The sequence below is a fragment of the Lissotriton helveticus genome, chromosome 5_1 (assembly GCF_964261635.1).
Source record: "Lissotriton helveticus chromosome 5_1, aLisHel1.1, whole genome shotgun sequence".
Lineage (NCBI taxonomy): Eukaryota > Metazoa > Chordata > Amphibia > Caudata > Salamandridae > Lissotriton > Lissotriton helveticus.
Window position 1 is genome coordinate 1,317,460,346 of NC_136065.1, and position 22,215 is coordinate 1,317,482,560.

The 22,215-nt window shown below is 43.0% G+C and overlaps 1 protein-coding gene across 1 annotated transcript in view; it reads right to left on the bottom strand.

Moving 5' to 3' along the window:
• Positions 1 to 22,215, bottom strand: part of LMOD1 (leiomodin 1) — a 216,347-nt gene that overhangs the window by 47,384 nt on the left and 146,748 nt on the right. Inside the window, exon 2 of the mRNA XM_078644155.1 lies at positions 18,323 to 19,855. Within this exon, the coding sequence (XP_078500281.1) occupies positions 18,323 to 19,855 (1,533 nt within the window). The remainder of the gene's footprint in view (positions 1 to 18,322; positions 19,856 to 22,215) is intronic.

Genomic DNA, 22,215 nt, shown 5'->3' on the forward strand with positions numbered 1-22,215 from the left:
TCTTAAATACCGAATCTGTATGATTCGGTATTTAAGAATAGGTAAATTGAGATTACCTACATCTGGCACTAGATATGAGTTTTGCAAGCCTCCTTTATGTTTTTATGGTAAACGCTCAGACAGTTCTTATAGGCATCTTTATCAGTTGAGTTATGAGACAGCCTCCAGCGTTTTTCTAGCTTTCTACCCATTTCCATAAATGAGGAGAAAACCATGTCACTTGTGTTCTGTACGATTTTGTGGAGCGAAGTTTTAATGAGGCTAATTGATCTAGTGTGGAGGAACAAGGGCATTATAATTAGTCAGGTTCTCTTCAATATTTTCAGACGGCGAATAAGTATGATTAGAGAGGGTGTTTGAGAAATTGTCCAGCGTGATATTATGCTATTGTTTTCTCCAGTTGTGAGAGTGTGCTGTTGTAGTGGAGAAAGCTCTGCCATATTTTATGTGAAAGTGAAGTAAAAAATGGTCAGTCCAAGTAAGGGGACAAGGAGCCTCGCAGTGTACATTAGAGGCATATGTCAGGACTAAATCAAGGGTATGCTCTGCAGAGTAAGTAGGTTGAGTGTTGATCTGTGTTAGACCGATGGATGCTAACTTGTTAACTAATACACTGTTGGCCTGGGAGGTTAACTCCAATATGTTTTTCAGTGTAGTCTGAAATCAGTGACTGGGCAGTGAAGAGTAATGCACAACCTGGCAACACCTAACGTAGAGCGGCTACCTCAGCATTCAAGGTTGGCCTGTCACCAGAACGCATCAAGGGGGTGGGGCATTGGGAGTCTTATTGGTACAAGCGATGCATCTGCCCGTGAATTCAGAAAGGGGCAGGGTGCGCACTTGAGCTTCAGGTCGCTGCCAATTGTGTTCTATGAGTTTGCAGTGTGGTTTTAGAGCATATCATTTTCAGTTATGCTTAGTAACTGTTTGCCAATTACCTCGCTAGGGTGGCACAATGGGCAGAAAGTAGGAGTTGCAAGCATGGGTTTTTCCTTCACTGAGATAGTCTGGATGGGGTTCCCAGGCATGTGATTGCACAGCTTGCTGAAGAAACTGTGGCACAGACTAGCAGGAGGCGGACCTCCTCCCAACATTTTGGTCATCCACCTGGGAGGCAAGGAACCGACTTTCATGGGTAGAAAGGCCCTGCTACAGGCTATGAAAGCCACAATGAGTGTGATAAGTAATCAGATGGGCCCATGTTAGTTATTGTGGTCCGAGATCACTCCACGAATGGTCTGGCACGGGGCCAGGTTAGCAGAGGCCTTTGAAATGTCTTGGAGGAGAGTAAACAGCTTCCTCCGCAAATTCACGGATAAGAGGGGTTTTGGCTTTATCTCTTACATGTAAAGACCACGGGGTGTTTTGATGAGGTTGGGGTTCACCTGTCTAATGTGGGCATGGACCTAGTGTCAGCAGGGTGTAATTAAGAAAGCTGCCTGCCTTTGTGGAGGCACTGGGAGTTGCGGGTGCCACATCCAGAGCTATGGCCGAGTTACTGTGCAAACCAGAGGCTGAATGGTACATAGGGGTAGCCTCTTCAAGAGCACAAGACGGGTGCAAATGCCAAACAAACCCAGGAGTCTTTACGGCTCCTGGAGGAACAACAGCACCCGATAGTCCCTTGGGCGGTTGAAAACCTGAGCAATCGGGGGCTTGCCTGGACAGACTCCGCCCCTAAATTGGGTGTGAGTTAAAGGGTGGACTGGTGCTCCACATTATGAAAGGGGGAGATTCCCCAAAATGGTTAGCACTGATTGATTTGGTCACGGTGCAGATGGCTCATCAGGTGGGCAGGGCAGCTCAGGGGAGTCACTGCTGCTTGCCCTTGGATCGCCCTTAAATTGACCCACTATGTTGGCATATTTCTTGAATGAAATAAACCTGCAGAAATGTCTTCTCCAACAATTACTGTGTCTTGTGTGTTTCTTTATTATGAGATTGCTATGTTTTGCGGGTTGGTTGAGTTGCCAATATTGGCACTATGAGGCTGCCTACGGCCCACACAGAGGGCCCCACTCAGAGGGCGGTCACATTAGTGCCACATTTGGCCCAGCCAATACGGTCTAAAGGTCAGACCTCCTGGGTCACCGAGGTTCTGCACATTTCTCACTTATTTTCCGGTACACCGAGTGGGTGGGAGGGCAAGGTATTTATACTTCCCCCGCCCATCCGGGAATCCTTTTGCACCGATTTCTCCACGCCGTCACCCTCCCTACCGCATAGCGTGAGAGCTATGATTGGTAGCTAGGGTACGAAGGCTGTTTACTTGTTATTTTGTGTTGCAGGGGGAATTACAAAGAGATTCAGAGGCTGAATGGTACAGAAGGGTACCCTCCTCAGGAGCACAAGAAAGGTGCAAATGCAAAACAAACCCAGGAGTCTTTACGGTAGGACCCTGGAGGATCGACGGCGCCCCGTTAGTCCATTGGGCGGTTGTAAACCTGATCAACCAGGGGCTTGCCTGGACACACTCTTCCCCTGAAAGGGCGTGAGCATAAGGGTGGACTGCTGGTCCACAGTATGTAAGGGGGAGATTCCCCAAAATGGTTAGCTTCGATTGATTTGGCAACAGTGCAGTTGGCTCATCGGGTGGGTAGGTCAGCTTAGGGGATTCACTGCTGCCTACCCTTGGTTGAGTTTCTGATATTGGCACTAAGCTCCTTCTCATGCAAGAAGATGCTTTGATGGCAGCGGCAGGCACTGCAGGACAATTTCACACAGCATTTCCAAGGACGTTAACAGCTTCTAACTGCATGCCCCCTGTGCATATTTTGGTCAGTGTTATGTAATGTTAGGAAAGCTTATACAGTGCACGGTTACCCTGAGGTGTCCTGGCGCTTGCTGCAGTACTTCTGCCTTTCACAGATTGCTGCCAGAGTGTTGTTCAGAACAACCATGTTTTCAAAGCCTTCCTAAAGGCCAACAGATCATTACAGTTTCTCAGATAGAAAGGGAGCTAATTCCAAGCCTTTGCTGCGCCAGCAGCAAATCTTCTGCCTCCCCATCTAACTTTTTTTATAGGAGGTACACCTGCTAATTTCGCTCCTGACGAGCGTAAAGATCTTTTGGGCACATACCACTGCAATTGTTGTTTCAGATAAGCTGTACCTTGAAGAGCTCGGAAAACTAAGCAGAGGGTTTTAAAGTGGGCACGTTTTTTAACGGGCAGCCAAAGAGGTTTTTTGATTGCACTAGAAATTGATGCAAATTTCGAGGTTCCAGTGAGCAATCTTGCTGCTGCATTTTGCAACATCTGTTGTTTTTGCATACAGCGCTCCTGCATGTTTAAGTATACACTATTACAATAGTCCAGTCTCAACATAATCAAGGCTGTAACCACTGTGAGCTGGCTGTCTTCTGGCAGAAGAGGTAGAATGTTCCCTGTTGTCCTGAGAATATATGTTGTGGCTGATACAGCGGCTTTGACTTGACAGCACATGTCAAGGTGGTCATCTATGACCACTCTCAGGTTTTTAACTTTCCTGGAGGGTATCGGTAAAGTCCCCATTGAATTTGGCCACCAACTTGGGGTCCAGAAATTAACATCGTTCCCAAACAGGATGACCTCTGTTTTGCTAGACTTTAGCTTTAAACAGTTTTGAGTCATCCAGCTTCCTACTGCCTCCATACATTCCTGGAGCCTCTCTCCAGTTGCCTTCTCCTGCCCTGGTCGAAGGGATACCACAATTTTAGTATCGTAGGCGTATAAAGTAAGACAAAAGCCGAATGACTCGTTCAGGGGGGCAGGGAGGATACATACATGTTAAAGAGCGTAGGGCTTAATGATGACCCTTGTGTAACTCCACAAGGGAGTGAGAAAGGTTTTGAGAAAAACTTACCTAAAGAGACTATCTGTAGTCGGTCCGAAAGGCAGGATTTAAGGAGAGTCCATGCTTTATCGACAGTGAATGGCACAGGTGAATAGTGGCCGCAGGTGGTGATGTCCTGCGATTGCCATGAATGTGCATAGAGCTTAAAGAGCTGCATTTCAATCCCGGTCTGAACACTCAATGTGTGTGAGGGGCTTGAGGTGGGAGACTTGCTTCACAGGAGGTGTACAATGCACATTCCTCTCAAACAAGCCCCCCAGAAAAAACAATTTAAAAGATTAGGAAATCCGTCTGCAAACTGATGTAGGCCAGCTTTGTGTAAGCACTAAACACGAGCAAACAAATGGTCCCCCGAAGGGACAATGGCTGAAACCAGTTCTCCAAACACACAGGGTAACCAGACACTGCCGAGGAGAGGCCGCCGAAGAGCAAGGAGGCGCAAAGCAAGATGTGAACAATGCCGCTTCTCCCCCATGTCAGGGAACCGCACCTGAATACGTCCTTATTGTAAGGGTTAACAAAAAAACACAGAGTTCGTTAATTTGTGTTTGACCACTCGTTTGATGCAGGCAGGTTTCTGAGGCGGCAAGTTTAGTTGACCAGTCACACTCGGTTCCTTCTGTATGCTGTAGCAGGGCAGTGAGGAGATGGGTTAGTGGAGGGATTCCTATTCAATCTGGGGACTGGTTATTAGTGAATGGCAGAGTCCATTGGCTCTCCACAATGGTGAACAACCCTTCTGCTGCAGCTTTATTCAATAGAAACCATTTGCAACAGGACAGCTGGCATTTCCTCTACAGAAATCATCTCAGGGTCACTTAGCCAATAAAAAGACCACAGTAGACCTTTCTGAAGCATTGTCCGGAGGTTTTGGTAGTGCACTTTCAGAGTAATTTAACCATATTGCCACTCTAAACTCTCACTTGTTGCCTTAAGCTGTCCATGCCATGTCATGACACATTTACCCGATTTTTGACACATCATTGTGGTTGCCATGGTAATTGGTCACAGAACTTACAGTCCATATCGAAATGGGGTAACAGGGCCTTCAGGGACCCCCTTTCGGTTGTGAGGATATAAAAATATATGTATATTTGCAATGCAATAGGTTTCACATTTAAATACGAGACCTATGGCATTCCAAGGAAGTGTCCGCCATTATTCCAGTTGCTTGAAAACAAAAAGCACGCATGGCACGCTGAATGTATGCAGAGTACGTCGTGCCTGCACTAAGAGAGGGTCAATAAAGAAAATAGTGCAGTGCTTACAAGACTAAATAAAACTACTGTGGAACAACCGAAGAAATGGGGCCAGTATCCATGGGAAGTTACAAAAAAAAACAAGACAGTACTAAGGAGGGACTAACAAGCCTATTAAGGAATCAGAAGCCAGCATTCAGGAAGGACACTGACACAAGCCAATGACAAACATGGCCGTAGAGTGGGCGGGGCTTCTCCGTCGTACTCCACTACAGCAGTCTCGCTAACTCAGGCTCGACCAAAAAATGCTCACAGATTAACCAATCTTCATGCCACTCAATTTGTATAAATGAGGTTTAGCCATGGAGTAAACTAGAGCAAAATCCTGTTCCATGTTTATTGCTTTGTGTCAAAAGACAAAGGCTCCTGTGGACACTTAATGAAGTAATCTCAATGTATATGGGCACAATGGCAATATATTGGGTTACAGTGATATTGGAGAGAGAGAAGGAAGCAAATACACCTCTGATTTGTTTTTGAATCAAAAATATTTATGTAATCTTTGAAATTAAATACTGTTGCAAAGTAATACATTTCAACATATAGTTCTGAGTGAAAGGTGTCCCAGTAAAAAACGGAACCTAGAAAATGAGTGACATATATGTGAAATATATACAAGGTTTCCAATGCTTCATATAAAGGACCATTTACATATATATGTACAGTATACAGTGCTAGATACAGTGATCAGTGCTGGTAAACAATGGTTCGTTTATGCAACTTGTTGACGGCGTTTCGACTCTATATGCAGTGTAGGGTCTCTTCAGAACCTATGATCATAACGACACCTATGAGAAGATGAGGGATGTCAGTATGTGGCTCATTTTAAGCAACTGGTATTATGTGGTGGAACTAAGATTTTGTTTGTATAGTACCTGAAGGGTAATGGACCGGCTCGTGTGGAGGATATGGCATCGTGCAAAGGATAAGAAAGATACTCACATGGGTCCCAGCCGGGAGCTACACATGTGAGAAAAACAAGTAATTAGTATTCAAAAAGTGGGGGTTAGAGGCATGACATTGTATTGCTACTTGGACCAGACCTGGAACTTACCCAAGTGTGAGGTGGGTGGTGAGCAGGCTATTACATGAATGCACACAATGTAAGGATCCAAGTGTGTGGAAGATGGCACCGAGTTCCGATTCTGAGCGCATGCATGGAAGCAGGCTACTTCCTTCTGTCGTCAATCACGACCAGGCCATACTTTTTTCATATGGAGGGTGAGAATATTCTAAAAGAAGAGGTCAATGCATTAAAAAATTTACGCTCTGATGGCCGCCGACAGACCGTAGGAGGCAGCAGCTCCCGACTACTCTCCCGAGGTGAAACGCTGGTAGACTGGGAGACTGATATGGAGAGGCGATGATTCGCTGCACTACCTGCACTACCTGAGATTTTGCAGAATTAATCTATTTCTGGAAAGAAATTTAATTAATGGGCCGGAAAAAAAAAGTATCAGGCGCTGCATAACGGGATGCTTAAGGTTCTGGCGAGCTGGGCCAATTCCATAGAGTGGCCCACGTTACAAATACTTGCCAGCCTTGAGAGAGAGCCCCGTGTCCTGTGGCAGTCATTTGGAACGGCGATTGAAGGGGCGCTACAACGACTCCAGAGTACTTGGCAAGTCGGGAAGCGACACATGGCCCCGAAAACAGTAAGAGCAATCAAAGACATGGCCGGTACAGAAGACGAGGATCTGCAAACAAGCGAGGCCGAGAACCCGCCTGTAAATGCTAGAGCGAAGGCACGACATAGAGCCCAACTACGAAGGGAGGCTGCTAAGGCACCCGAAGAATTGAAAATATCTACTGCAGAAAAGAGAAAGCAGGACAAAGTTACGGAAAAAAAAAGAAACAGCCAAAAGGGGGCTTACTAAGAGCATAGACGCCGACTCTGAATCTTCAAAGGAAGCCTCCCTGCGGCAGCAGACACTGTTTCAATCCTTCCCGGGTCTGAGAGCTGAGGGCATATCCGACAACGCTAATGTTGGCGGGCTCAGTGGCTGTAACGGGCCGGAGGAGGTTACAGAGCAGCTAACCGGATCGAGAGATGTAGCTGAAGCTGACCGCTCAGAGGCTGCGATGGGGCCGGAGGAGGATGACGTCAATGATGCAAGGAGTGTGGAGCAATCCGGAGAGACAGCCACGCTGAGTCAAGTAGTAGAACGGGATAATATGGCAGGAGACACTCGTGGCCCACAGAGAGGGTCGACTGAAGACAAGGAGTTGTCTGTGGATTATGTTGCTGCAGTAGAGCATAAGGGAGATCATACTGGAGTCAGTTCTTCAAAAGGGGTGTCAGGGTTGGAAAACGCGAATATACAAATGGATACAAGCACAGAATCACAGGGATGTGCTAGAGTTGAAATGGGTGAAACGGAGCCCCATGATAAGACTCCTAAAGAGGATGCGTCATTGTCTACAACATTGCCTACAGCATTTACGGTACAGACTGCACTTGAACTGGGTAAGGAGCAAGAGGGGGATACCCAAGCGACTAAAAGTACTTTTGTGACTGAAGTGGCACAACAATTAATTAGTAATAAGGAGATGGTATGCACGCTCGCTGCAGTTTGCTTAAGAGACAACTCTGTAGATACCCTAGCGCGTAAAAGTAATAGGGTTAAAAGGGTCATCAATAATATCCCGGAGGGCATCCCAGATGGCTCTCAAGTAAGTATTGAGGGGGTAGATATAGAGTATGCTGACGACAATGTCAACTGCCTCCCAATAGTGACTGGCTCACCTAGTGATGACTGCTTTTTTACTGGGAATGATGATGATAAGGAGGAGGACGAGACTGAGGGGTCAGATTTAAGTCATAACTCTTCCACTAGCTTGGATGATACACCAATATCCACGGAAAGTGACTCAGAGGCATCGCAGGTAGACACTTCAGAGTTAGAGACTGAGTCAGAGCCAGAACATAACACTATATTAAAACGAAATTTGGAGTCTAAACCAAGCAGGGGAAGGACTCGCAGAAGAGCAAAGAAAAGGGGGAGCGGAGTTCAATCAGGTGTGGCTAAAAAACTGGATTGGGACCATGTAAGCACTTCACAGGTGTACCAGGAGGGTGCAGCCGGTGGCTTAGAGCAACCAAACAACTCGCAAACACAGACCCAGACACAGACACAGACACAGGAAAAAAACTACGCATCAAACTTTGATCTTCTGCTCACAACCTTAAAACAGATTCAGGGGGAGGCCCGTCAGGAGAGTCAAAGAGCTAAGCATGCAAATAAAAAAATACAAGGGTCTCTCCGTAAGGTTGATAAAATGTATGCAGAAATGGCTGGGCGTTTGGCGGAAGTGGAGGAGAGAACAGGCAAAGTGGAGGACGAAATGGTGAAATTGCAGGAATACAGAGAAGAACAAGAAAAAATATCATCAGATGTCTTGTGGAAACTCGAAGACTTTGAAAATAGGCAAAGGCGCAATAACGTAAGACTGCTTGGGATTGAGGAAGGGAAGGAAGGGTCGGACATACGCGCCTTTGCTGTAGAATTGTTGAAGGGGGCTTTTCCAGAGCTTGATAACTGGGACTGGGACAAGGAGGTGTAGCGCGCACACAGGTTTCCTTTAACGCAGAAAAAAACCACAAATTCGAAATCAAGGGCTATCCTAGTATACATGGGGAATTTTTTGCTGAGAGAGGAAGTAATTAGAAAGGCAAAGCCAACGACTAAGCGCTCTTATAAGGATATAACATTCTTCACTCGCCCAGATTTTTGTCACACTACTGTGGAGAGAAGGTGGCGCATGAGGCAGTTGATAACACCCTTCCAGAATGTGGGATGTGAAGTATATTTAATGTTTCCCTGTCGACTCAAAGTTGGCTTTAATGGCCAGTTCAGAGTCTTTTTTTCGGAAGTAGTAGCACAAGAATACCTGATTTACCTAAAAGAAGGGAAAGCACAAAGAGATGGGAAAGCACAAAACGAGAGGGCTGCAGCCATAAGGCAAACCGAGTATGTGACACAAAAAAAGAAAAAATGAAATGAAAAAAGACAGAGTAAACGAGGGTGGGGGCAGCGTGGATAAATAGTCCCAGTAGATGCAGGTGTAATAAAAAGATATTGACACTTCGGGAGAGTGGGAGTGGAGAAGCCTCCTGGGGGGGGGCTCGGCTGTCAGACAGAGGTCAACATTGACCTGTTTGCCAGTAGGGAGGGGAAGGGTGGGAGGGAGGGAAGGGGCCTGGGGGGGGGAGGGAGGAGACAGGGCACGGCACGGCAGCAAAAGACAGAATTATACACAGAAGCAAGGGTAGAGGTGGGAGGAAAAAGAGATAAGATGAGAGCTATGAGGCTGAAAAGAAGGAGAAATACACTTGAAAAGGGTGAGAAAAGGAGACATAATGGGAAAAGAAATAAACTATATAAGTATAAGTATATGAGCACACATAACAGTAACATAATGAATTACTCATGGGGACTAGATATGTGACATGGAATGTGTGCGGGTTGAACGATGCTCAAAAAAGGCTAAAGGTATCAATGTTATTAAGGCAAATGAATGTGGATTTTATTTTTATACAGGAAACACATGTTATGACTTCACAAGAATTTTATTTGAAACAGCTGGGCTGTCAGCTATTAGTAACTTCACAGCAAAATGTTAAAAAAAGAGGGGTAGCTATACTATCCAGAGATAAAAATGTACTTTTGCGAAAAAAGGCGCATGATCAATGGGGGAGATGGGCAATGGTCGAGTGTATGATAGATGGGGAGTGGACAACTTTGATAAGTGTATATGGGTCAACCGAGGATGACCCGGAGATTTTCCAATTTTTAGATGTGGAACTAGCTACTTGGGCTCCCAGAATTATAATGGCAGGAGATTTGAATATTAATGGTGCTGATGGGCTAGGCTTAGGTTCATTTGGTAAATATTCTGGTAGAAAAAGACGAACATGTCATGCCCTACAGGGATTAGTTGCGAATAATGCTTTATCTGACGTTTGGGGGAAAGAAGACCAGGGAGTAAGGGCTTTACATATTACTCCGCCCCACATAAAATCTGTGTGAGATTGGACTACTTTTTTGTCTCAAATGAATTATTACCAGAATCAAGGATAGATAGACTCCCCCGGATCCTAAGTGATCATAATCCCCTAATTTTTACATTAAAAAAATCAATAAATATCAGACAGCAAAGACAGTGGACTTTTGAGAGAGGATTATTGCTGGAAGAAAAATATGTGGAACATATGAAAATATGGATTAAAGAATTTTTCGAGAATAATAGAGATAGTTCTACTGCGGGGGTGGTATGGGACGCTTTTAAGGCGGGGGTTAGGGGGGAGACTTTGAGCTTTAGCTCTTATAAGAGAAAACAGGAACAGAGGAGAAACATGGAATTGGTTGAGGCAGTACTTAAAGCTGAAGAGAAACTAGAGGAGTGTATCATGACCGGGACCCCTTCAGATAATGCGAACTTGGAACTACTAAAAGTGAAAGGAGATGCTGAGGGGGACATTGCCGGAAGGGCGGCAAAACTTTATATCACAAAAAGAGAAAAATTTCATGAATTTAGTGAAACAGTGGGAAGAACTTTAGCAATTCGAACAAGACAGCAAGAAGCATTAGGTACTGTAAGGGAGATTAAGGATACCTCGGGTAGGATACACACAGAGTCCGAGGAAATAAGGGAAGTTTTCAGAGCTTTTTATGAGAAGCTATATGAGGAGCCGATAAGGGGAGATGTCAGGAAAATCAGAGACTATCTACACGAAATCCCGGCGACTAGATTTACGGGAGAGGAGGCAGACAGCCTAGAAGAGATTTTTCAGGGGGAAGATATAAAAAATGCTATATTGGATCTCCCCTCTGGAAAATCCGCAGGCCCAGACCTGATTCCAATAGAATTCTATAAAATATTTTGGGATATTCTAAAAATTGACATAACTAGGACAATGCAACAGGCGCAATCAGGTAATTCAATACCTGGGACATGGGGAGGCGCCGAAATAGTGATAATTTTAAAAAAAGGGAAACCCGCAGAAGAACCTGGGTCATATAGGCCTATTACGTTGATGAATACGGACACTAAAATATTTTCCAAGGCATTAGCGACAAGATACGCTAAGATAATAGATAGGGTGGTGAGTAAAAACCAGCATGGTTTTATACCCGGAAGGGGCCCCACCCATCATACGCGCAAAGTGATAACACTATTTGATGCTGCAGCAGTCTCAGGGGACCCGATGGCGATTATGTTATTAGATGCAGAAAAGGCATTCGATCGGGTCTCCTGGGACTACTTGTGGTATACCTTGGAAGGATCAGGAGTTAAAAAGGGGTTTATTAAAGCAGTTCAGGCGCTATATGTAAACCCTGTGGCCTCGGTGTGCGTGAATGCGGGGATTACAACACAATTTGGGATAAGGAGAGGCACGAGGCAGGGGTGTCCCTGCTCCCCATTGCTATTTGCAATGTACATGGACCCACTAATCCGGAGAATAGAGATGAATGATCTAATAAAATCATTACCTACACAAACTGGTTATTGTAAGATATTGGCATATGCCGATGATGTTGCTCGGGTTATAAGCTTAATACCGCTAAGACCCAGATAATTAAAAACTCCTATACTACCTGTACAGATAGCCGAGTTACTAAAGCTGGAACATATCTGGGAGTGATTATATCGGCTGATTTGGATAATCTAGTGGAAACAAATATAGCTCCTTTAATAAACAGAGTAAGAAAGGATCTGGATAGATTAGACAACCTGCACTTATCAATTGTGGGACGAACTAACGTAGTAAAAATGCTGGTTTTACCTAAGTTTCTTTATTTTTTTAGAGCAATTCCTTTATTATTTGAGACTAACCTATTCAAGAAGATAGAAAATATGATTAACAGATTTATATGGGCAAAGGGAAAAACCAGGAGAGCACTCAGGTTCATGACATTGCCAAGAGAGAGGGGAGGGTGGGCACTGCCAGATCTAAGGTTCTATTATTGGGCAGCAGCTCTACAAAATATGGTTGGATTGGTGGGAGGGGGAGAATGGGAAGGGGGTAATGAGCTGGGATCACTGGCAATTTATGGCTTACTACTGGGGCCAGAAGCAGAAAATCTCTTTTTAAAATACATTGAACCCAGCTACTACAAAAAGACACGGTTCAAGACGCTTATTGCAGCACATACTGTGTGGAAAGCCTTCACTAAAAGATTCGAGCTGGGGCGATATAACGCATACACTAGATTGAAAGGAAATCCAAATTTGCCTGCGGAAGTTGTTTCCGGGCCCATATTGACAGAATGGGAAAGAAAAGGACTTAGAAAGGTCGGAGATATTCTGGGGCAGCAAGGTGTTTACCAGTTTTCTGAACTACAAACCAAGTTTGCATTAGACAAAAGACAATTCTTTAAGTATTTACAAATTAGGAGCTTTCTTTATAGTAAGAAAGGTGGCCCATCAGGATTCAGTAAAAATGCAATCATGGAAGTAATACAAGCAGGGGAGGAGTGTACTATTAAGAGATTTTATGCTGAGTTATTGATCTCAAAAGAGGACGATACAGAAAAATGGGCAACTAAGTGGAAACGTAATTTGGAAATTAGTGAGGATAGCTTTTATATATCTTTAGAAATGGGGTATACACTGTTATGCTCAGCACCTCTACAGGCACAACACTATAAAACACTGTATCACCTCTACCACACGCCTGCTAAGATAGCCCAATGGGGTGGTATAACTGGAACTACATGTTTTAGATATGGAGGTTTAGAAGCAGACTTAACACATGTATTTGCAACATGCCCTCATCTGCAGTTACTTATAAAAGATATCGAGGGTTTCATAAACCGAGTATTAGGAATAGATATTCCTCGAACTCCCTCAACTATCCTTCTGGGGTAAAAGAGGAGGAGGGACAACAGCAGAGCAACATCAGGGCGGAGGGCAGAGGGGAATACTTCTTATTTCTAGCCATGTCGGTTCTGAGACTTTGTACTGCATCGGTATGGCTAGACTCCAAGCCACCAACATTTCATCAATGGCTGGCTAAACGGCTGACAACATATAATTTGTAGGTTGAGATTTATGCAAGGAAGGGGAAAAAGGGAAGGAAAACTGGTAGACAGATTTGGGGCCCTATTACTCGTTGGAAAGAAGAGAGTATGGATTGAAAGACTAGATTAATTTATCTGTTTAATATGGATTGGACTGGCTAGAATGCACTAATATTGCTTGATATCCATGTAACTGGTGGGGGAAAAAAAATGCTTCCCTTTTTTTATTATTTATTTATTTTTCTTTTTTTCTTTTATTCTTTTGTTGCCTTGATTGGATTTGAAAAAACTGTATTATTTTTGGTAATATGCCTTGCTATGTGTATTATATAACCCATTGTCGTGCCCTGTATGTAAAAAGTGGGTAAAATCTGTTAATAAAAATATTTAAAAAAAAAAAAATGTACGCTCTGGGAAAACGTGATATAGCACCGCGCTGACAGCATTCAAGCACAGGGCATGTGCCCCTTTACCTCTTATGGAGAATGAATCAACTGCAGTCTGTGGCAATCCTTCCAAGTAGCAGGACAGCGTGTGTCTGTCTGCTCAGGTACAATGACATGGGGTCATTGCTTGCTCTGGAGTTATAAAGGCATGCCTTCCTGCCAAAGTTCTATGTTCAGACCCGACAGTGGAGTTTGATCAGCGGATGAGATCTGTATTTATGCTATCAGTAATGAAAACCAAAAACAGACTGGCTTGCCTTCCCGCCAAAAACCTATGTTCAGACCAGACTGTGGAGTGTGCTCAGCAGATGAGATCTCAGACATCAGAGAAATAATTCTCAGAATAACTAGAGAAGGGAATAAAGAAGGCTTTCTAAGCAAAAAAGAATTTGAATTCCTTAACATAGAGAACCCGAGAACTCCAGTTCTGTACACCATCCCCAAGATTCATAAGAGCACAAAAAATCCACCAGGACGCCTAATACTATCAGGGTGTGGGTCTGTTCTAGAACCTATTGGGAAATACATAAACCGCTTTAATAAGGATTTTGTTCCACAACAAGAAACATTTGTAAGAGACTCTATGTTCATGATTATTTTGATAGAAAACAAGCCATATAGCACTGAAACGGATTGGCTGGCTACACTTGACATTACGTCTCTGTACACCAACATACCGAAGAATGACAGTATTCAGGTAATAGAGGACTTACTAGACACCAGACCCAGACCTACATTGGTTCCCCCTTCATTCATCATTTCCTTACTTAAGATCGCCCTCAGATCCAATTACTTTGTGTCAAACGGTGTGTATTATCAACAGTGCTTGGGCACAAGCATGGGAGCGATTATTGCACTGAATCTAGCAAACATCTCCATGGATCATGTAGAACAAAAGTTTGCTCTGAGTGACATGAACCTGTACCGCTCCAACATTAAATGTTGGAAGCAGTACATTGACGACATTTTCCTCATCTGGTCAGGGAGCAGGTCTGACTTTGATGACTTTGTTACTTATCTGAACAATATCCATAAACACGTCACTTTCACCTCCACCATTGATAAGTCCAATATAACCTTCCTGGACCTCAGTATACAACACGAGAATGGGGCACTTTATTGGAAACCAACAGAAAGAAATACACTGCTTTCCAATAAGAGTCACCATCCCCGTGCAGTGAAAGACGGTCTTCCATTCGGGCAGTTTTTGCGCTTGCGCAGAAACTGCATGAAAAAAGACGACTACATGAAAGAGGCAGATATTTTGAAATCTAAACTGATCACTAGATGGTACCCTATTAGGCTTGTTGTAAGGTCGCTCAAACATGCCTGGTTCTGTCCCAGGATGGTACTACTGGTTACTAAAGAAAAAACAAAGGTGGACAGACTAATTTGTGTGACCACATTTGGTACACATACCAACCAGGTCCGGAAAGTGATAAAAAAAAAGTGTTACATAATAAAGAGCATAGATTCATCCATTGATGTCCCTATGTTTGCATTTAAGCGTGGCAAGAATGTGAAAGATCATCTAGTCAGGTCATCCAGTGAGAGTATTCCAAAGACAACCAGAACACTGACGACCGCTTGGGGCCTGCCTGAGGTCAAGGGCAACTTCAAGTGTGGCAACTGCGTGTCATGTGCCTTCACTCACAATACAAAAACATTTGAACACACACTGGATTTCTTTGCTAATTGCAACACAAGAAATATATTGCATATTCTGCCCCTGTCAATTGCCTTATATTGGACAGACACAACAACCGATAAAAGCTACGATTAGTCAACACCATAGCTGCATCAGACACTCTGTAGTCAACGCCCCATTAGTCAGCAACTTACCCGAAAAAAATCATACAGCAGATGACATAAGGTGGCAAGTCATAGACAGAGCCTCCATCCCAGAAAGAGAATGAGATCTTACACAAATTCGCCATTGACTAGAATGCCGTTGGATAGAATGTACTGAGTCGATAGCGCAAGGATTGAATACAATGGAGAAGTGGCGAGGATTCATCACTACACTGAGTAACTTACCTCATCAGATCTCAACTAGCTGTATAATTAGACAGCACTGCGCTCATTTTTCCCACACATGTAAATTTACCTATAGCTGGGTAAAACACAAACATGGCAAGTACAATACTGAAAATGACATGCCAGTGGAAACAGGGGGTTATATTGAACCTAACTCCTTGCCAGTACTACTGGTTGTATAACACATCGGCTTCACCACCGGGGTTGGTTAGAAAACACAATACAGGGCACTGGATTGTAACAAAACGTGTAGGAACTCCGCCATACTTGTATAGAGTTGTAACCGGCTGTCATGTCACACTTATGCTACCCTACAAATCAGATTGAGCAGAAAGTATTCCTGATATTAGAATAATTGTTCATACCTGTTAAACACTATGCATGAAATCACTACAATGCATATCCAACAAAGCAATTGTTGAATAAGGAAAGCGAAACAATCCAATGTGAGCATTTTGGCATGTCGTAAACAATAAGCTTAAATAATATGAAGAAATTGTACAAATTAACAGATTTACATGAGCATTTTATATGATATGACTATCACTTACAGTTGAAAAGTCTTGTGCACTGAGTGGATCGTCTTACATGTGATATAACATAATGGTTAGAACACGTAATTTAGTGTCTTGACATCAAGTACCATTAATGGATTATCGTATGGTGTGCCACACTGTCATACCAAACTATACAGCCACTCTAGGCACAACTGTCAATCGTGTACCCTGAATGCCTCATCACACTTGTATTATGAATGCTATATATTATGTTCTTGGCTATGTAAATAATGTGGAATAAATGTCCTGATGTAGAATTCCATACAATGGGCTTGCGCAAAGTGGGTGAGCCCATTATACCCACCAAAACGCACACAGTAGGCAATAGAAACACCTATCGTCTTTGAGCTGATATGAACAAGACATAGCACAGACCATGTAAACGGCACACAACATCACTGTCCTTTAACATAATGGGTATCAGACAAAAGTAAGCGTGCATTAAAATGAAGACACCGGGCCAGTCCCCACACTCAACAGAATCATCAAATACATTGCGGTATAAATGTCCGCAATCTATAAATAATATCCATGCACAATACATACCCTTAAGAACTTGGATGGGCCTTACACACGCGTCAGGCAGCAGTCTGTTTTTTGTTTTCATTACTGATAACAGAAATACAGATCTTATCCGCTGATCACACTCCACAGTCGGGTATGAACATAGACTTTTGGCGGGAGGCAGGCCCTTATAAATCCAGAGCAAGCATTGACCCCTTGTCATCGTACATGATCAGACAGACACACACTGTCCTGCTACTTGGAAGGATTGCCACAGGCTGCAGTTGATTCATTCTCCATAAGAGGTAAGCGGGCACATGCCCTGTGCTTGAATGCTGTCAGCGCAGTGCTACATCACGTTTTCCCCAAGCACACATTTTTTAATGCATGACCTCTTCTTTTAGACACCAACGTGAAAATATTCTCACCCTTTATATGAAAAATGTATGGCCTCTTCATGATTGACGACAGAAGGCAGTAGCCTGCATCCATGCATGCGCTCAGAATCGCAACTCGGTAAGCGCCAAGCCTTTATTAAATATATGTTCACCCCATTACAAGTGTCCCCGTACTATTACCTATGCACATGCTCCCTCCCCCTCTCTACAGACCAGTCTTGACAGTGCTTTGATTGTGCCATCTTTCACACATTTGGATCCTTACATTGTACGAATTCACGTAATAGCCTGCTCACCGCCCACCTCACACTTGGGATAAGTTCCAGGTGTGTTTCAAGTTGCAATACAATGTCATGCCTCCAACCCCCACTTTTTAAATGCTAATTACTAATTTTTCTCACGTGTGTAGCACCCGGCTGGAACCCATGTGAGTATCCCTTTATTATCCTTTGCAGGGTGCTACACCCTCAGGTACTATACAAACAAAACCTTAGTTCCACCACATAATATCAGTTACTTAAAATGAGCCACATACTGACATTATCCCTCATCTTCTCATAGGTGTCCCTACGATCATAGGTCCTGAAGAGACCCTATACTGCACACAGGGTGGAAACGCCGTCGACAAGTTGCATAAACGAACCATTGTTCACCAGCACTGATCACTGTATCTAGCGCTGTATACTTTACATATATATGTAAATGGTCATTTATATGAAGCATTGGAAACCTTGTATATATTTCACATATATGTCACTAATTTTCTAGGTTCCGTTTTTTACTGGGACACCTTTCACTCAGAACTATATTTTCAAATGTATTACTTTGCAACAGTATTTATTTTCAAGGATTAAATAAATATTTTTGATTCAAAAACAAATCAGAGGTGTATTTGCTTCCTTCTTTCTCCAATATCACTATAACCCAATATATTGCCATTGTGCTCATATACATCGAGATTACTTCATTAAGTGTCCACAGGAGCCTTTGTCTTTTGATAAAAGTTTATTACCCTGGTTCTGCATGAGTAGGGTTCCCTTGTTCCTGTCCTACTATGTTTATTGCTTTGAGCAACAAATGGAGAGACTATAAATGAAGAAAAATCGCTGAATCCAACTATGAAAAGCACCTACTAGAAATTAAAAATATCCAGCTTCATTTCTGCCATTTTCCTCACAACCAACATCCTATGTTGTACTTTTATCACAATAATTAGAACCAAGAACCAGTGCAGCAAACATGCATGTTTATAAAAGTGACTCACCTTTTTGAGTTTTCTGATGTTGCTGCATCTAATAGCGTCCAAAAGCTGATCTCTAGAGTTTTTCTCTGATGGGCCCACTTTATCTACTAATTTCCTCTGAGTTGCTGGAGACAGTGAATTCCGGATGTTCTCATTAATCAAAGGTGGAGCCAGAGGTGCAAGGGGGGGTGGCGGTGGTGGTGGGGCAACTGGCACTCCACCTTTTTTAGGAGTACTCTTTGGAGAAGAATAAGGGGAGGATTTGGGGGATGGCTGAGGAGAAGGCTTTGGAGATCCTTTGGGCAGGCCAACAATCTTGGGCACCTCAAGACAGGTTTTTTTCTCCACTTCTTCCTGTGCTTGGGCTTGGGCCTGTTTCTGTTTCTGTTCTTTCATACGTTTCTGCCTCTGCTTGTCCATATTCCTACTCAATAAGTTTGTTACGGTCATCCGTGGACCGGCCAGCTCAAAATGATACCCAAGCTTTAACAAAGTTGTGTTTTCTTTCAACATCTTGGCAATCTCCATTTCAGTCTTTCCACCACAAATATGTCTCTGGTTATGAAACCGTAATTCTGTTAGGGTGTTGTTATGCTGCAATGCCCTGAATATAGCCAGAATACCTTTGCCGGTGATGTGATTTGAGTCTAGGTTGATACTGAGAAGAGTCTGGTTTGACTTTAGCATTGCTGCAATGGCAAGTGCGATGTGGTCATCAGCACGAGTGTTGGCCAAAGCAAACACCTTGACCACAGTGTTAAACTCCAAGGCCTCTGTGAAGCTCATTAGTGTTTCAATATTGATACAATCTGAGTTATTGACATTCAGTTCTGTTAGCTCTGGATCGTTGTTTTTTACCTTTTCTAAGTCTTCATCAAAGATACTAGAAGCTTCATCTTCTTTGTTTTGATCAGTGAGATTGTCTACAACTATTTCCACTGGGCTTGCTTCACCAGTTTCGTTGGGCATTGTTTTGAGAATTTCAGATGCAGATGCTTTGGTTTTGTCTGTGGAGTCTTTGGTAGGCTCTGCAGATTTTTTCTTGCCAGTGTCTTTCTCATCTACTTTTAGTGGTTGAGGCTTTTCTTCAATATTTTTGTCATTTATGTCCTTTTTGGCATTTTCTTTGTCATTGACAGTTTTAAGATTATTTTTGTCAGTGACCTTTGTCCTACTTTCCAAAAGATCCCTTTTCTCTGCAGGCTTCTCCGTCTTGTTGGCAGTCTTCTGGAGCTTGTCTTCTGCACCTTTTCTATCACTTTGCTTCTCATTTTCAGTCTTGGCCATGTGTTTGTCTTCTGTGGGTGTTTTGTCCCAGGTTTTATTAAGCCTTCCCCTTTCAGTAACTTCCCCAATCTTCTCTTTTGGTTTATCTTGTAATTTGCTAAATCGTTCTTGCTTTTCCTTTATGCTGGACTTCGTGCCTAATTCTGCTTTTTTTGCCTCAATTCCCACATCTGCTTTTTGCTTTCTGTCAAAGTCTCTGGGCCGAGGTTCTTTGTTTCTTTCTTCTATGTGCTTTGCATCTTTCTTTGAGTCTGTTTTTTTGCCATCCTAAATATAAGACATAAAAATCATGTAAATGAATGGTTTAAATAATGCATTCTTTATAATGTTTGCATCAATCTTTTGAAAAGCAAAATAAAGATTTTCACTGTGTACTCGAGAGATTGTTCTTACATATTATTACATGATCACATACTGTGTGATCATTTACTCATAGAGTTTACATATTATGTATAAAATGCAACAATTGCATATCATATACACCATCTGTGATTAAGGGTCCTGCGATAGCCAATACATATTGGGTCAGACTGCAGACTTGTCATGGGGCTACATACATTGCGTCTTAAATTAAATGAAGATATCTTCTGGCCTCTTTGAGTGCACTGTTGTCTTTTTTATTCCAGTGACAGAAACACTTTGTATAAACATATTGAGAGGAGTTATGGCTCAGGACAGCTTTTCCTTAAAACAGCGCTTTTTGACTTGCCTATAACATTTGACCCGCTGGACAAGTCTGCACCAATTTTAACAGTCACTTTGATTATTTAAATTAAGTCCAGATTGCCAATTTTTGTGTAGATTTCTGGAATGAAAGTAGAACTTTACTCATAAAGTGCGCTTCTGTTGGCTTGGTGATAATCCGGTCAGTACAGTAGTTTAAGAAATAGGTATTTGAAAAAGGCGCTGTGTGGGCTTGAAAGAGTTAACACTTTTGTATATCACTGCCATTTCAAGCTGTGATTCGTTGATTTGTGAATCCTGTCAATTACATTTAATTTTGTTGACAAATCTGAGTGGCTGGTGAAGGTCAATGTAGAATTCTATTCTCCATTTTATAATTTTCGAATCAATGTTGGATCGCTGTATGTGAACTGTGGAAAAAAACTCAGCTAAGTAGACTGTGGAAAAAAAATTCCACTGCAAAGGCGATGCCCTAGAACAAATGTCTGGCTACAAAGCTATGGAAGGGGAACCCAGGAGAGTGGAAATCTTGAGAAACGTACCAGAAAATGTTTTAGAAAACTGCGTGTGATTTGCGTTTCGAAACATGATTGCGAGAGCAGGCAAATGAAGGAGTGGATTCACTTGTCATTTTGTAAGATATCGCACATTGGATTTAATATATAACTTTAAAAAAGGGTTAGAAATACAAATTCAGAAGCCTTGTGAGACAGGGAAAATATGACAGAGAGGAGAGAGAGGAAATTACACACACAGAAGTGGGTGTGTACAAGAAAGGTTGGCTGTCCACAGCAGATTAGGAGGGGGTCTGGCTGCAGTGGGGGTTGGAAATAATCTATATTATTAAAAATATAGAATTTTGAATGAAAAAACGTACGAATGTAGGTTATGGTTCTGGCTCAAAACGATAAACAAATAAAATTCACGAGTGATGTATGCAATGCACAAATTTACAGCGCTCGACATGCACAAAATATCCATTTGACAATGGCACAAAGAAAAAAAGTATTTAAGTAACAATTAAACATGTGGGTTATGAGAGTTATGGTGTGTGTTGTGTGCATGATTTTGGAAAAGGGGGGTGGTGATGGACAGAGTTTCTGAATGATGCAGAATACTCTTACCAAGTCAAGAGATCATGGTTTTAATCCATCACCGTTTTTTAGCTCAATGCACCATCCCAGCTCAGAACCTGGCTATATGCAAATTAGTCTGTTCCTGTCCCAGTGCATGATGGGAACAGGGCAAACCAAACTACCAAGCCAATTCCTATACTGGTAAGGAAACAAGCTTCCGGGGACCGGTTTCTGGCATCACAGCCTTCTTCGGCCCGGCTTGCTTGAATCCTGATGGTGCAATGAGCAAGGGACTCACGTCTGAGCATACCCTCCCACACATAGTGTGGATAAACCGATTTTGGAAAAGGGGGGTGGTGATGGACAGAGTTTCTGAATGATGCAGAATACTCTTACCAAGTCAAGAGATCATGGTTTTAATCCATCACCGTTTTTTAGCTCAATGCACCATCCCAGCTCAGAACCTGGCTATATGCAAATTAGTCTGTTCCTGTCCCAGTGCATGATGGGAACAGGGCAAACCAAACTACCAAGCCAATTCTTATACTGGTAAGGAAACAAGCTTCCGGGGACCGGTTTCTGGCATCACAGCCTTCTTCGGCCCGGCTTGCTTGAATCCTGATGGTGCAATGAGCAAGGGACTCACGTCTGAGCATACCCTCCCACACATAGTGTGGATAAACCGATTTTGGAAAAGGGGGGTGGTGATGGACAGAGTTTCTGAATGATGCAGAATACTCTTACCAAGTCAAGAGATCATGGTTTTAATCCATCACCGTTTTTTAGCTCAATGCACCATCCCAGCTCAGAACCTGGCTATATGCAAATTAGTCTGTTCCTGTCCCAGTGCATGATGGGAACAGGGCA